The 17,757-nt window shown below is 37.2% G+C and overlaps 1 protein-coding gene across 1 annotated transcript in view; it reads left to right on the top strand.

The window, feature by feature from the left end:
- MAN2A1 (mannosidase alpha class 2A member 1) overlaps window positions 1-17,757 on the top strand; it is a 159,945-nt gene that overhangs the window by 41,974 nt on the left and 100,214 nt on the right. Inside the window, exon 5 of the mRNA XM_019624106.1 lies at window positions 15,598-15,725. Coding sequence (XP_019479651.1) covers window positions 15,598-15,725 — 128 coding nt within the window. The remainder of the gene's footprint in view (window positions 1-15,597; window positions 15,726-17,757) is intronic.

The following is a 17,757-nucleotide window of genomic DNA, read 5'->3' as shown; positions in this document are numbered from 1 at the left end:
AGGATACTTTGGTTGTTTCCATGTGATCGCCACTGTAAATAAAGCTGCAGTGAACATTGAAGCACATATATCTTTTATGGATAAATGTTGTCAGATTTTTTGGGTAGATACCCAAGTGAAGGATTTCTGGGTCATATGGTATTTCTATTTTTAATTTTTTGAGGAACCTTCACACTGCCTTCCGTAGTGGCTGCACCAATATGCATTCCCACCAACATAATAACAAGTGTTGGAGAGGCTGTGGAGAAAAAGGAACCCTCATCCACTGTTGCTGAAATTTATTATTTTTTTTATGTGGTATGACGGGAGATTGTATTCACCATATCTCCCTTTACTCTGCTCCCTGGAGTTTAAGGATTATCTTAGCATGAATTGCTTTCTTTTATTTATTTAATATCACTTATACAGCACTACTGTATTAGTCCCCCTTTTAAGTGCTTTACAAATGATAACTGATAATCCTCACAATAATCCTGTGAAGTAAGTTCAATGATACTGATCATTCAGGGTCACTCAGCAGGGACATGCTGTGCTGATGTGCTATCCAGTCCAGCATGTCCAGCCCTGTAGGCTGTTTTCTTTCATGCTGTGCTACTTCCCTAAGATTTAAATCGTCCATCCTTTGTACTGACATGGAGTGCTGTCTTTATTGTATTTAAATGTATATTGATTTCTGGAATTTCTGACCTCTTTCATGGACTTTTCTATTTGACTAATTGTTGTGGCTTTATGATATGTTTCATTAACTGACAGTTTAATTCTACCTTTGTCTGTCTTTATTGAAAAAATTTTTTAATGAGTGACCACTTAATTTTCTCACAGCACTTTAGAATTAATTTGTTAAATTCTTCCAACCCCTTTAAAAACAGAACTTTGATAGAAATTGACATAAACATTTAAAGGTAATTTGGAAAGAATTGGTTTTCCATCATTAGTCATTGGAGTCGTTCCCCCCCCCCCCCCCATTAGCACACTTAAAATGCTTGCTTATAAGACTGGCCAAGAAGCTGCCATACTGAAGGCTGTAGGCCTTGGAGGTACTAGGATGAACCAAGAGTAACTACCCCACCTAAAAGAGCTAGCCACTTAGCCACTTTTGCATTCCAGCCACATGTGGCCATGGGAATAAGTATTGTCAGGACATTCCTCCAATTACTCAAGAAAAGCTGGAATTCCAAAATGTTATGTAAAATATGTTGACTTTTTAAATTGAAATGGTAGCAGCTTGTTTAGTTTCTCTCTGAGAGAGAGAGAGAGAGAGAGAGAGAGAGAGAGAGAGAGAGAGAGAGAGAGCGCGCGAGAGAGAGAGAGCGCGAGAGAGCGCGAGCGAGCCAGAGTCAAATGGAATCCTTAGTTTAAATCAGGTATCTACTAGTTTGCAACCTTTTATATTAAGAACTGTTCTGTAAATCCCTGTGGAACTGGTGTTTGTTTTATAGGTAATTCTTTGACTAAATTTTAAGTTTGTTTTTTCTTTTTGGTTTGTCTAAGTCTTACATTAATCCTTGAGTACAAATAATGCTTCGTATTTTCTTAAATTAGAATTTTATAGAGATTTTACTCAGATTGTTTAGATGACAAGATTTTATCATACCTATAGTTTCTTTTTTTTTCTTTTCCCTTATTACTTTTGAGAATCTGATTTTTCTTTCTTCATCTTGATTAGATTGGCTAAAGCTTTTGTTGTTGGTTGTGGTGGTTTTTGTACCCCCTTTCACTCCCAAAGAACTATTTATTTTACCAGTTTTTACTCTTAACCTTTCTGTTTTTATCTTTACTAATTCCTTCTACCTGCTTTTACTAATGCAAAATGAGCCAGTTCATTTATTTTAATAAGGAATGTGCCTGTTTGCCTTTTAGCACTACTCTAACTAGCTTTCAAATTTTTATATGGCTTTTTTTTTTTAAGATTTTATTGGGGAATTGGGGGAGGGGAACAGTGTTGGGGAATCGGGGAAGGGGAACAGACAAATTGTTGTCCTTCAATCTTAGTTGTGGAGGGTGCAGCTAGCTCAGCTCCAAGTCCAGTAGTCATCCAGCTATGTTATTTTTTTATTATTGTATTTTTGTCTTAAGTTTTCTATAACCATTTAATATTTTCTCTTTGACTTGGCTATGTTAGGAAAATAGTTTTCAATTTCCAAGTGAAATTTTTTTTCCCAGTTATACTTTAGCTGTTAATAACTATTGATAGTATTCAATCTCTTATGGTCAGAGAGTATGGACTGTGCAATTTTTATTTTTTTTGTTTGCATTTGCCTGATCTATCCTCTTTTTACTTTCAGGGTAGTCCATTTAGAGTGGTAATTCAGATGGCTTGGCACTGGAGCCAGGCTGCATTGGTTCAAATCCTGGCAAACTCCCATCTACTTTGTGACTTTGTGGAAGTTAACCTCTCTGTGCCTCATTTTCTAAATTTGTCAAGTGGGGATAATATTGGAACTTATTTGTTTTTTATAAGAATTGAACTAACGCAAATAATGTGTTTATTATTATTAGCACAATGCCTTGAATATTTTAAGTCCTTATGAACATTAGCAACTCTTATTAACTTTTATTTGCTGCTTGTGTATTGCTCTTGGACACTGAATATAGTTTTTAGTTCTGAAATCATCCTGAGAGTCTTCATCTTTTAATAGAACAATTTAACTATAAAATTTATGGTTTCTCTCTTTAAAAAGCTTCCTTATGTAATATGTCAGTGAAGGTAACCTTTTCTTCCCCCCACTCTGCTCAGATGTTTTCAGGATTTTAAAAATTTTACCCATAAAATTCTAAATTTTCACCAGGCATGTAGGTATATATAACTTATTAAATTTTCCATCTACCAGTTCAAACATTTCTCCAGCTTATGTTTTCTGCTCTTACTGATAAATTACTGTTTTACTTTTATTTGTTTTAGAATTCAATTATCTAGTTATTCTTTAGTTTCTTTTTTGCATGTGTATTTTTATTTTATTCTTTTTTTTAACTGTGTTTTGGGAGATTTTTCTCAAGGTTTTTTTGTCTTGTTTTGTTTTTCGCCCTGAGATTCAGTTCTTTGTGGCATGGAGCCTGTTCTTTTCTGGCCTCAAATGATTGGTTTTAACTATGTTTTTTATTACCTTTTAGTTTTGTGTTCTTTATATTGTTGTCTGTGAGTTAAGTATATTCCGCCTTTTTATTCATCCTTGAACAATAACAGATGTGTCCACACTTGGAATTTGTCCCAAAATAAAGGGTGCAACTCGCCTCAAATCCCTTCCTTTTTCTAACCAGATATTTTCTTTCCTTGCCATATTTGTTAATAGTGGCTGACCAACATCCATTCCGCCAGATTTCCTTTTGGAAAATGGTCTCTCTCACACACAGGTCATGTCATCCATCTTCCTGCCCCAGGGCAGCTATGACCTGAGCTCAGCTAATCAATGTATTATTTTCCAGGGTTTTGAATCTTTAGAGAGTGAATGAGGATGGACAGATGGAAGAAAGGGAAACAGACATGGAGGGAAGCTTGCGGGTCATCCCTCCCAGCACTGGTGCACATAAGACTCTTCCTGTCCTGTGGCACAGTTCCTGTGGTCCCCATAGCACTGCCTCTTGTTTTCTTCCAGCCTTTGTTAAGTGTGGACTTTTAGCTTGTTGTTAGGACTCTGTGTCCAGGACAGCCTCCCAATACATTTCCCCTCCAGTGTCAGCTAGTGTTGCTTGCAAACTGGAAACCTAGCTGGTAGATTTTTCCTGAGGTCGTCTGTTGGACAGTTGGGTTCTGGAAGATTGCGTGAGCAACAGGGACCGTAGCTGGGGAAGATGCCCAGGTTATGAATAGCACTGGCCGAGGGGAAGAGAGGAGCGGGGCTGTGGGAAGATTAGGAGATTCATGGAATGTCTGCTTTGTCAGATGAGGCACCCACAGCTGGCCTTCTGCACCTAGCTAGCTTCCTTCTGTGTGGCCTGTATGAAGGTGCTGCTTCACAGACTGGAGGGAAGTCCAGCCACCTCAGAAGGAAACGGCTTGCTGCCTGCTGGTTTTGGTGAAGGGAGGCCATGCTCGGCTCTGTCCCAGGGCAGCTGCATTAGGGAACGGCCCTGTGCAGCAGTCAGGGCCTGGGCGTGGAGAGGCTCCTGCAGCATGGCGCTCACGAAACACCTTGAGGATGAAGAATAGGGACTGTGATTGTCTTGTCGCAAGATTCAGCTTTGTTTCATCCCTTGGCCCGCTGGATTAGGGGGTGTTGCCAGACTCTCTCAGATTCTTCTCTATTTACAACTTGGACTCCATGCTGATTTTTCATGCAGGGTGGTTGCAGGTCAGTACTTGTTGAATTGTTTTAGTTTCATCTGCACAGTGTCTGTCACAAATGCCACCAATTGTATGACATGAGGATGGCCCCCTTCTCCCGATTCTACCTGAATGCAAGTTCCTCTCTCTCTCCCCCTCTCTCTTCAACTGGCCCTTTTACTTAGGTTGGACCATATGAAATTGCTAATATTTGACCACTTTCGATGTATAAAAATGGTAATTTTATGTGATTCAACCCAATATTAAGGATACAGAATGGTAAGATGTTGCGGGTGGGAATGCAAATTAGAATTTAGTGCTTAATCCATTGTTTTACTGAAACTCCTTTGAGAGCTTCTATTTGGCAATGGGAAATATTCTGGAATATAGGCCTGATACTTAATGATATCATTTTGCCTGAAGAAAAAATTGTTTTATAGTCACATTAGGGTAAATGAGGCTTGTTTCTGGTCAAGCTTTGCTAAAGTTCCCTCCCTTCTAGCTATAGCCATTCGCTTTTATTCGTTTATTACATTAGTCTGTGGAACTAGGGTAATAGCATTATTTTTTCCCCTACGTGCTTAAACATTCTTAGTGTTTCTTGCCTAAATGTATGTTTTTGGAGAAAACTTAATAGCTATGTAGGTTTGCTCCCTTTATTTAAAATTCTGAGCTTTTACTAAGTGGCATTACTGATAGAATTTTTTTGACTAGGGTAATACTTATGCGATGGTTTGTTTTTCCTTTTGAAGATGAGTCTATGGATTAAATGTCTGTTCCCAAACTTGGGAGCTAGCTGTTGGCAGAACAGAACCTGTTAATTCCAGCAGAGTTCCATGTGAGCTTTTATTATCCCTAAAGAATACCAATTGATTGTGGAAACTTAACAGAAACATAACTCAAATGATCCCCATATTCTATCCTAGCAATGACGTGTTTGATTCTTTCCTCTGTGGCAGCAGTAGTCAGCTCTATAAGCTTTTTAAAAATGAAAATCTATTTAACTAAAGGGAGATTCAGGCAAACATCTAGATTTTTCATTTTTATTTTTTTGTGATTCAAACTAATTTAATCAATCCTAGTCATGGCGCCCACTTGTAACACATATCCAGTGGATTTAAAAGAAACTGCCTCTCATTAAATAATCAGCGCTTTTTCTGTCTATGCTTGTTTTATTTTGAAAATGACTTGTGTGTGAACATTCTTTTTATTTTCTAGGCTTCCTATTTGAATATTTTTTTACTAAATGCAGTTAAATACTGCGTGATGTTTATAATACATCAAAATGTGAACCCTTATTCAGAGTCAGGCAGCTGAAACATTAGCCTTCGCATTTCCTTTGACTAGCACCCAGCATATTCCATATTCATTTCTCCTCTCTGGGCGCTGAAGCATTGAAACAGTTTTTGTATTGCATCTGCTCCTGCTATTGAGACCAGTATTCAGTTGAGAAGCCCACTGGGTTGTTAGAACCCAGACAGTTTGTGTGTTTGCTGAAGTCTTGAGTAGCTTTTCGGTGTAGACCTTTTGGTATGAAATAAGGCTCCAAATATGTGCTGGGAGGAAAGGTACCATCAGTTAATATAGATATTATATCTTCACCACATTGCTGGGTTGCATTGCTTTGCCTAGAATGCGAAGTCTTTATGTAATCTTTCTACGGTTCTCTTACATTTTTTTCCCCCTAAGTTTATATGTAAGTGAACCTTCTACCTCTCCTCTTTACTATCTCTGTTTCTTTATTGAAATCAAAGAAATGTTTGAGGTTACTTTCTTAAATAATACAAATCCAAACTTACTGATGTGCATTTTGAGTTTCACTCAGAAAAAAATGTACCTCTAAAGTTCTTATACAGACTAATTTATTATACATTTTATACAAGTCAGGTTTTCTGATATTTGACCAAAGGCTGCTGTAAAATTTGCAGAGGGATGAGAAGTCACAGTATATGTCTTGTGATGTTCAGGGTAAATGGCAGATTTGGATTGAGTTTAGAGCCTAAAGATACATCGCCTTTCATCAAAGGAATCAAAGCAGTGGCACCAGTGTCTGAGATTACTTTAATTCTAATAGTTGAAGCAGCAGTGTACATTTATTTTAGAAAGTATGTATTCCATCCCTGCCCTCTCCAATCCCAGTTCACCTCGAATGAGGCGGCTCTGCTTTCACTCACTTCATCTGCTGGCTTCTGTTTGCATCGCGGATGCTGGCCAAAGCCATGAGTGCTTCTCAGCTGCCTTGTCGCATTGGGTATTTTTCAGTCCTCCGGGAGGATTTCTCTGCAGCGTTGACACTGACTGCTCCATTCTCCTTGAGGATTTTTTCTTTTCTTTTCTGTCTTCTGTGACCCAGGCTTTTTGTTTCCTGGTTCCCTTCCTGCATTGCTGAGCTTGCCTTTCTCATCACTTCTGATTTTCTCCTCTGCTCTGTTCCTAAATGTCCCTGTTCTTGCCTCTGGGGCAGCGCCCCTTAGCTCTCCTCTTCATGGCGTGTGCTCGTCTACACTGTGGTTTTAATTACCAGGTGTTTGGGCTGCTCCCAGCGCTAAAACTCCCACCTCAACTTCTTTCTTCTTCCCTAGTTAATGGTAATATTATGGTAACAGCTAACACTTACTGAGTGCTTACTATGTACAGGCATGTTCTAAGCACTTCTATGTATTTATTCAGTCAGTGCTACAGTGTTCCCATGAGTTAAGACTCTTTATTATTCTCATTCCACTGTTGAGGAAACTGAAGCAGAGGTCTTAAGGAAAGGGCCTAAGGTTCCCCATCTAGTAAGTGGCATCAGGACCAGGGCCAGGCAGCCCTAACCCAGAACCAGGGCTCTTCACTACTATGTGTTCTACCATTTGGGCCACATGCAGTCAGGTCCAAAGCCTTGTCAGTTCTGCCCCTTAGTGTCCCCACACTCTGACCCCCATCCCCATCCCCCTTGTTTCCTCCACCTGGTCTTCCTGTTTGCAGCTGTGCCACTGCTGCATGTCCTCCATTTCACCAACAGAGTTAGGTTTCTAACATGTGAGTCTGCCATGCCTCTTCTTGGCTTTAAAATGCTTCAGCGACACTTCAGTGTCAGAAAGTACAGACCAGCCCCCTTTGCCCGGCACATATTGGCCCTTGCTCTCGGATTCCTCCCTACTTGTCCACTCTTCTCTGATCGCTTCCGGCCTCACACCCTACTCTTTGCCATCTGAGCCATGTAAGTGCCCTCAGACGTAAGCTTTTTCCTGCTGCTTAGGGATTTGCCTGTGAGTTCAGCTTAGACTTTTTTTTTTTTCCCTTACTTTGCACTGGATAATTTCAATCCTACTCATTTTTCAAGACTCAGCTGAACTATTACCTCATCTCTGAAGCCTTCTCTTATTTACTCCAACATTCACTCCAGAGATACAGGAGATGAGCCACGGACTTGGTCCCAGCCCTCTGGGCAGAGCAGAGAAGACATGTAATTAAACACAGCAGCACAAAAAAGTGTTTCCTCCTGTGGCAGCAAGAAGGGGGTCTTGGAAGGCTTCCTGAAGCAGATGGTATTCAAGCTGAAACCTGAGAGGTGATTAGAACTAGTCAGTCAGTCAGAGGGTGGGGAAGGAATTTCAGGTTATGAGAGGAGAATTGTGATTATGGGCCAGGGCTTCACAAGAGCATAGCATGTTCAAACATCTGAAAGAAGTATATTAGGCTTCAAAAGTGTGGGGGAGGACGTGTGTGCAAGGGCCAGGGAGATTATATATATATATATATAGAGAGAGAGAGAGAGTCATCAAGGAGATGCAAATGGAGACTACTGCAAGATACTATCCCAAATTCTTTAGCATGGCGAAAATAAAAAAGACCAACCACTTCAAGCGTTGACAAGAACATGCAACAATCTCACATATTGCTGGTGGGGTCTGCGTCTGTACCACCCTGAACACGCCCGATCTCATTATACATTGCTAGTGAGAATGCAGAATGGGACAAATCCTTTCTGAAAAGCCACCAAACAGTTTTCCAAAGTTAAACATATATCGTGTGACCTAGAAGCTCACTCCTAGAGAAATGAAAACATGCACACAATGAACTTGTAGACTTTTTCATCATAACTTGAAACAGGAAACAACTCAGATGTCCGTCAACAAGGTGATGGATTAAAAAAATTATGACATATCCATACAATGGGATACTATTCAGCATGAAAAATAATGAATTCCTGAAATACACAGTAATATGGAGGAATCTAACAAACAAGTTAAGCAAGAGAAGCCTGATACAGAAGTGTAAATATTGTATGATTACATTTTATGAAGTCTTAAGAGTAGCTAAACTGATCTACTGTGATAGAAATCAGTGTCAGAATCTTTTTTGTGTGTTGATGGGGGAGGGGTGGAGACAAGGTACGAATTGATTGGAAAAGGGCAAGAGGTAACTGAGTTGATGGAAATATTTTATATCTTGTTTTGGGTATATGATTACACGGGTATAAACAGTTGTCAAAATTCATTGAATTGAACATGTGTATATTGTATGTTATATCTCAATTAAAATGACTTAGAAAATACAATATAGCCATAAACATAATATATATGTCTATTGATTAACATGGGAAAATGTTCATGGTATAGTATTAAGTAAAATAAGTTGGTTAAAAACTATACCTACCATAACCCCTTATGCATTTACAGTAAGATATTCTTTAAACTTAATTATGTATTTTCTGATTTATTTTGAATGAGCATTTAATTAATTTTTTTTGGAAAAATGAATGAGAAAATGGATAAATATATACTATCCAGTAAAATATTTAAAGGATATCCTCTACGTATTAAAACTTTACAGAAACTATTAATTGAACTAATATGAGAAATATTCATACATAAAATTTCATGTTTTTTTAAGCTACAGTTTTGTTAATCTTCAGTGCTTAGGAGAAATCAGGGTATAGCATTTATAGTTTAGAAAAAGGTTTTCATTCAATTCATTTTTAAATAATAAGTTCAAGTATATAAAGGGTACAACAATGAAAGGTAAGGACTAGCCACTCCTGTCTCCTTGTGATCTAGTTCTTCTCACAGGAGGCAGCTACTGTGGATTAGACTCCTGTACACATTTACATGTGTGGGAAGACATATACATATGGATTATACTAGTGATAGTATGCCATGTATATCATGCTGGGTTTTTATTTTTATTTTTTTATTTTTAGATGAGTCTTTTTTTGTGGTAAGATATTCATAACATAAAATTTATTGTTTCAGTGATTTTATGTGTACCATTCAGTGGCATTAAGTACATTCACATCATTGTGCAACCATCACCATCATCCATCTCCAGAACTTTTTCACCATCCCAAAATGAAACTCTGTCCCCCTTAAACAACTTCCTAACCCCTTTCATCTTGGTCCCTGGCAGCCGCCATTCCACTTTCTGTCTCTGTAAGTTTGACTCCTCTAAGTACCTTATATAAGAGGAATTATACAATATTTGCCTTTTTGTGTCTGGCTATTTCACTTGGTATAATGTCTTCAGGGTTCATCCATGTTGTAGCATTTGTCAGAGTTCCTTTCCTTTTAAAGGCTGAATAATATTCAATTTTATGAATATACCACATTCGTTTATTTATCCATTGATGGACATTTGGGTTGTTTCTGCCTTTTGGCTATTGTGAATAATGCTGCTATGAATAGGAATGTATAAGTATCTGTTCTAGTCCCTGCTTTCTATTCTTTTGTGTGTATACTCAAAAGTAGAATTGCTAGGTCATATGGTAATTCTGTGTTTAAATTTTAGAGAAACCCCCCAAACTCTTTTCCATGGTGGCTGCACCCTCTGCATTCCCACCAACAGTTCACAAGGTTTCCAAGTTTCTCCACATTGTCGTCAACACCTTTTGCTGTTTTTTGTTGTTGTTGTTGTTGTTGTTTTAATGATAGCCATGCTAATAAATGTTGTACCATGAATTTTAAACTTAATATGTCTTGGAGAACCTTTCAGGAAAGAGGCGCCCCTTTCTTGTTATAAATTTAATAAGCACTTTGTGAGTGGGCCTTAATTTACTCCCCATTGATGAGCATGTTGTTTAATTTCTGGTCTTTTGCAAATGCATAGAGTGTATCTTTATTGTTAGTGTATACAATGCTTTTATATATTTTTACACTTTTATGTATTATCTGACTTTGAATGAGCGTGGATAAAAGTATATATGGATTATAAAATTTGATAGTTATTGACAGCAATATGTGAAAATACCCATTTCCACACATCTTTGATATCAGTTTGTTGTATAACTTTTTGATCTTTCAAATCTGATGGGTGAAAAGCAGATTCTCACTGAAGTTTCAATTTGCATTTCCTTATGGTGAGGTTAAATTTCTTTTCATTTATAGGAGCCAGTTATTCCTGAAATAATCTGCTCCGTATTCTTTTTTTTTCTTTTTTTTCTTTTGGGTTATCAGTACCCTTTTCTAAGCGTTTTGTGGTAATAGGAACACAGACTTAAATGGCCAGAAAACATGTGTGATTCCTATCCTCGTGGAGTTTACAGTAATTTGAAGGAAAAATTAAACATACAAATGTGTAATTAAATTTTGTGATAAGTGCTACGAAAGAAAGTTTTGGATTTTATGAAAGATGACAGTTTGGGTGAGATGTGGTAGCCAGGGAAGGCTCCTAATAGATCCATTAGAGCAAATATTGGGAGGGGCAAGCATTGCAGGCAGAACGAGCATGGACGGTGGGACTGAAAGAAGCGGGTATGGCTGGAATGATGTGAGGAAGAAATGGTGAGAGATGACAAATGTACCATCTGTTCCTCATACTAAATCTTCAAAGACAGGCATCAACAATATTCAGTGATTTTCCCCAATTATCATGTGAAGGGTTTTAAAACAAATCTTATTTTTACCTTCATGTTAGATACTCCCTAAGAAAGGCATATGAATCAGATTATGTGATAAGCAAATGTCCTTAGGCTATTAATTGACTCATTGGAAGCCTCCATCTTTTTTAATTTTCCATTTAACAATTTTTTTTATTTAGGAATGAATCCCTGTACATCATCTTGTATTATTTCATATTTCCCCAGATGTGTGATTACAAATTCAACTCGTTTTCTCATGTGAAATTAATTTGTGATTTTTTGAAGTTCACTAAATGATGCATTGTTTGCTACTAAGTTATCTGTAACAATTTCCCCATTAGGGAGAACAACTCTTTGAATAGTCTATCTTTCTATGTGTGACCAAATTCCAAATGTCTGATGAATCCACATAGGGGAAAAAGTGACACTTACAAAATGATTTGCAGCTTCTTGTACTTGGCAGTAAATTCTTAAGTGTAAATCATGCATCTTACACAGAGTGAGCTGTGACAGATATTTTGATCAGTTATTTTCTAAGCTTTTTATACCAAATTCCCCAGCAATGAAACAGTAGAAACATGGAGATACATAATGTCTTCACCAGTAATTACAAGTCATTTATTTTAAAAAGTGAAAAAGGAGTGTTGCTAATTTTGAAAGTTAGTGCCTAGTTTCCTGTTTTCTGGATTTGCTACATTATACATATACTCCTTTTCCTTGGCTTCCAGGTATTTTGCTTCTAGATCTCATGTTTATTAGGCAATATTAGGGAAAGTGTACATGCAAAAAAGTTTGCCAGAAATCAGAGAGTCTCCTGGTAGAAACTAAGCAACCTACAGGGTGGGCACATCTTTTTTGATTTTGTATTTCCCTCTCACAGAGAATTAGTTCAGCTAATGCTTGTTGAACACTGAATGAATGGAAATATTTGGAAGCAACTGTATTCCCATTACTTACTTGATTTTTAAAAAATTATTAAAGTCCCGAATGTACAGTTGAAATGTTTTAATTTTGTTTTCATCATATTGCTTACTAACAATAACGATTTTAAATATGGTACCTTTTTTGTAGTCTAACAGCTTTTCTGTTATTGCTTCCAAATATTTTTTCAACTGTTTCCTGAGGTGGTGTTTCTATAAGACTGCCGGTCCTACTTTTTGTATCCGTCACTAAATGATGATGATCATTGCTGTGTTTCCCAGTCATTAGATGAACAATTTTCCTTATGTTTCTTTGGATCTTTTTGTTTTTCTCTCATTCATCAGATACTTCTTAAATGCTTACCACATATGTTCTGGAATACAGGTAATATACATTGCAAAGTTGTGTACTTCTGCAATTTCTGGTTTTCCTGCCTGGAAGAATCTTCTGGCTTGATTATCAGCTGGTTTTTGCCATTCTTATTTATGGTTCAAAGAGGGATAGACTAGGAAGAACAGGTAGTTCAATTAAATAGGGGTACTAACTAATCTGATTATTCAGCCAGGTGTCCAGTCATTGTCACATTGCTTCATATTTTAAATCATGTTGTCTGGTTTTTTTTCATTAGTTTATTGTTCTGCCTGTTATGCCAAGAAAAACTAAAACCTGTGTTCCTTCTGGCCTGCTATGATTGATGCCGTCATTTATGCCTGTTACAAATTACTCATGCAATTTTTCTTATACAACAATATGCTCTTTCAAAATATTAGTCCCCTGGCTTCCATCACATCATACTGTGGCTTTCTTATGAGCTTGTTTTAAATCACTCTGAAGTTAAAAAACAACACAAAAACTATAATTCATTCTTTCCCACTAATTTGATGGCTATTTTAATAATATAAGTATTTTTAAAATTTCTCAATTTTCCTTCTCAGTTTAGCCCCACTGTGTGCATTAATACTACCACCCCAATGGACACCTGGAATTAAAACCTCAAGCATATGTGCTTTAATCCTTTCTTCTGTCTCTAGTCATTTTTTTATTCCCTTGATGCTTTTCATGAGAACTCTCTCTTCTTCCTTACCTTCCATGTTTCCTACCACTACCATATTCTAGGTCACATCATCTCATACCTAGATTATTTAACTCCTTTCTAACTGGCCTTTCCGGTGCAATTAGCTTTACATATGCCTGTGAGTTTAATATAAAAGCTTTAAGTAAATGCAATTTTAAACTGAGAGTCTCATTCCTTCCTTCCTTATTCATCTAACAACTACTAGAGTGCCCATTATATTCCAAGTAAGCTTCTCAGTGCTGGGTGTGGAAAAGTGAACAGAAGAATCCTAATGGTGGGTGGGGTGAAGAAGTGAGAAGAGACATATAAGTTAATAAAGTAATTTTGGTTTGTGATAAATGCTAATGTGTGATAGAATGTGGGGATACAGTGGGATTGTTGATTTAAGCTAGGTGCTCAGGGATACTTTTCCTGGTAGGTTTTTTTAAGTTGAGACATCAGGACAGCTGGGACCACCCAGGATGAGAAACATAGGAGAGAAAAAAAGTCAGTAGTTAAGAAAATTCTGGAAAACATTTTAATGAGTTGGAGGCTCCGTATGCCTCCCCCCAAACAATAGGCAGGATAGTCTTTAAAGTAACCATTATGCGCAGATAGGAGCTCAGTACAGGGTCACAGTAGCATGTCAGGCGTCATGGGGAGGGAAAGAGCTGGGTTAGTCATGAATGGAGCTGGGGAAATCAGTTGCTGCATATAGTATGTGTGATTCTTTGCTAGGTTGGCTGTTTCTTGGAGCACATTCATGCCTATGGGACTGGGATTATGTAGTCAAATAAAACTGATGTAGATGAAAAATTCCATCATTGGAGTGACTTATCATTTTCATTTTCAGATTTCTTAATTTACCTGTAGTTTCTATTTTCTGTTTAAGAGCTGCAGCGAATTTGTTTTAAACCAATTTATGTCTGAAATTTTCCAAGAGCTCTGTGTATTGGGATATTGAGATAGGGAGGTCAGGTTTCTATAGTTGATGGCCAGAGATTAAATCTCAAATCTGTCCTGACATCTCAGGCTTCCAAATATTGGCCATAAGGCGTAAAAGGTTGGTCTGGGCCATGGCCTCCAGAGTGTAGTTAAATCAGGTAATCACCAGCAAGATAAGAGAAAGAACCAAATAGAAGCAAAGTCTCATTGGCAGTAAGAGCCGGACAAAATAGTCTTGGATTAGTTGCATTTAGAAATGCAATTTTTAGAAATTTCCAGCTTCTTTATTATAAGTTCTTCATTTGGGCCTTTAAGAATCTGAGGTTTGACTGGATATTTGGGTTTCTTTAGACACCATAATGAGCCATCATATTCTCTGTGTGAAATTACATTAATTGGTGATTCCCACGGCAATACAGATTTAATTAACATTTTAAAATTTTATACAAGGAATTATTCATTCATTCATTTTTAGTAATTGTGTCCATTATCCACTCTGTCACTGGTTATATGATCATGCATATGTTTGAATAAATCAGATGTTTAGTTAAAGCTGTGGCTTCTGTTATAAGCTTTGTAGGGAAATATTTATCTTTAAAATTCCTGGTCGGCTTCAATTAAATTTGGCTTGGTAATTGGCTGTTAGCGGTAGGTATCCAGTGATGTGTATCCTTATTAAAGTCCCCTTTCTTTCTGAAATTTTACTCCATTTTTCAAACCATCGTATTGTAAACTGACAAGTCTGTGGCACTTAAAATGTTTCCTTAAATTCTTGACTTTTATACTTTCTCAGGTACTTCTTCAAATTTTTAGTACTTTGATATATCTCTTTTCCTTTACAGAGGAAGATATCTTCTTGTAACAACTCAATTTTTCTAGGGCTGGAGATCTAGTTACCTTGTACGGAATTATGGCAAAAGAGTACCTAATGGATGGATAATGATAATGTTAGAGCTTTCCACTCAATAATGAAAAATAAACTATATAGCCTACATTTTAACTGTGTCTGGAGCAAAGTGCTTTATAATGTTTTCTGTATTCCCAGAGGCATGTGATATTTACCAGTTTTACCTTTATTGTTGTTACTTTTGTATACTTTGCACGATTAACTTACCAGTGTCAGAAGGACTAAAATAAATACTGATTTTTCAATATAAAGGTATTGAAACAAATATCACGCTTAAAATGACAGTTATCAGTAAACACTCATCATGCGTATGCTCTGTGTAAAGTACTTTGTTAGGCACCCTACAAGATTTAGAAATAAATCCCATGTGTCTCTGGTCATCAGGAACCTTTGAGGTTGTGTAGGATATTATAACTTTATGAAAAGAAGCTTCCCAAGTGACCTACAGGGCTTTGCCTAGGGAGGAGGGATCATTTCAGACAGTTTACCAATGATGTTTTATCACCAGAGTTCTAAAGTTGACATTCATTCACTGAATTAAAAAAAAATGGTTTAACAACTAGTGTAATAAATATTGGTTATATTTAAAGGCTGTTCCTAATGTTTATGTCGTTTTTAAGTTGAGCTTCTCTTATATGTTAATGTAAACTCTTACTTTATTGTCTCCCTAGTTTACTAGAAAATGGTCAGTTTGAAGTTGTGACAGGTGGCTGGGTTATGCCTGATGAAGCTGCTGCACATTACTTTGCCTTAATTGACCAACTAATTGAAGGACATGAGTGGCTAGAAAAAAATCTAGGTATGTATTGATGTCTTCTCTCTTCACTTGGACTACTTGGGGCAGTTAATTTTGGGGAATGTGTGGTGACGCTCTATTTTATTTTTTTAAATAATTAATTTTCCCAATACTAATTATTTTTGAGTAATTTATCCTTCATTAATTTATGATGTTTCTTTGATCATCAACTGAGTTACATAAATAAAATAGGGCACTTTTAGGGTCATATACCTTGTTTAATGCATTATTTTATCTATTAATTTTACCTATTATTTTTATTAGAATTTATTTTCCTAAAAATACCCCACTGGGATTTTAGTTGCATAAATAAAAACTCTTGGTCATAAAAAGGCAAAAACCTAATTTACTAGTTTAAGGGGGATAAAAGGAAAGATAGGTATTAGTTTTGTCATTGAGAATTCCAGATATAAGGTGTTTTCAGGTAAGGTTGGATCCAGGGGACTCAAAGTCTGTTGTCTGGGCGCTGTCTCTTCTGTCTCTGTGTATTTTTGCCTGGCTTTAGTCCTCTCCCGGATCCCTTCACATGGTGAGTAAGGTGGCCATAGGCAATTAGGACTCTCATCTTCCCAGTCTAACAACAGGAGGAGGAGTTTTCCTTTAATACCTTACCCAGTTTGCCCAATTTGAGTCAGGTGCTTATTTCTGAGCCAGTTACTGTGGCCAGAAGTATAGGAGCGGAAATCACAGAGGCCTGGTCAGTTTGGTGGAAATGATCATGGGGCAGAGGGGCCTATGGAGGGCAGGGTCCGCCTTGCCTGAGCCACGTGGATGGATGGGTCCTCTGTGGTGAAGGAGGGATACTGGTATCACAAGAAGTGGGAACGGGGAAGCTGCACTGATGAAATCAGATGTTCGCTACAACTCATGGGAACATGGGACTTGGGCTAATTGAAATCTTTGTGATAGCTAATGTTCGCATTGTGTAACATGGTATGTAATTCCTTTTAAATATTTCATATCAAGGGGCCTCCAGTTTCAGGTACCCCCTCTTGTAAGAAAGCTGTACTTTCGCTCCAATAAAAATCTTTGCTCCTCTAAAAATAAGTACATAAATAAATAAATATTTCATATCTCAGTTCAGTTTTGTAGTTCTGTATGGTAAGAAGCATGTTTTTTTATTGAAGTTCATTCTAGATATTTTATTATTTAAAATGTTTTTTCTGTGTTAGAGATAAAATCCCTGCCGTTCCCATTAATTTTTTTCTTTTTATTTTGGAATAGTTTCAAACTTAAAGAAAAGCTGTAAGAATACTATAAAGAGCTTCCATAAACCTCTCAACCACATTCACCAATTATTAAAATTTCTGCATATTTGCTTTATTTTGTTCTCTTTTCATGGTGTTGAGATTGTTGTTATTATTAGAGTAAGTTGCAGATGTCATACCTGAACAGAAAAAAGATAACATAGACCTGAAACTGCTATACTTAGAAAAGTCTTGCCTACAAGTTGGGCCTTTGGCTGGTGCTTGGGGGCTTCGATTTTGCTAAATGCTGAAAGTGGCTTGCTGTGTTTAAATTGTTTGTAAAAACATTGTAGTTTATGCTAAATACTTGTTTTCTTCCTGGAGTCTAGAATCTCAGTATGTACTAGGCAGAGGGGTGTCTACTTCACCAGCCCCCTTGGACACTGAGTCTCTCAAGAGCTTCCTTGGTTGATACCATTTCATGTTGTCACGTTTTGGTGCTGGTGGAATTAAACTTGTCCTGTATGAGTCCACAGGGATAGGACACTTAGAGCCTTATGCTTGGTTTCCTGTGGATTGTGCCCTATGTGCCTTTTGCCTTTGCTGCTTTTGCTTTGCATCCTTCCACAGTCATAAATCATAGCTGTGAGTAAAACTGTATTCCAAGTCCTGTAAAGTTTCTTAGCAAACCACTCAACAGGGGGGTGGACTTGGAGACTCCTTACACAGTGCCACTTTTCTAAGCCAAAAATATTCTAAGCTAAGAATATTCACTTTATAAACCTCGGTTTTTGTGGATTTTGTCTTTATGTTTAGCTTTTATTAGTATTCGATTGTCAGAAAAGTCA

Source organism: Hipposideros armiger, unplaced genomic scaffold (assembly GCF_001890085.2).
Source record: "Hipposideros armiger isolate ML-2016 unplaced genomic scaffold, ASM189008v1 scaffold_579, whole genome shotgun sequence".
Lineage (NCBI taxonomy): Eukaryota > Metazoa > Chordata > Mammalia > Chiroptera > Hipposideridae > Hipposideros > Hipposideros armiger.
The sequence above is the reverse complement of the archived record's forward strand: the minus strand, read 5'-3'. Positions and strand labels throughout refer to the sequence as shown.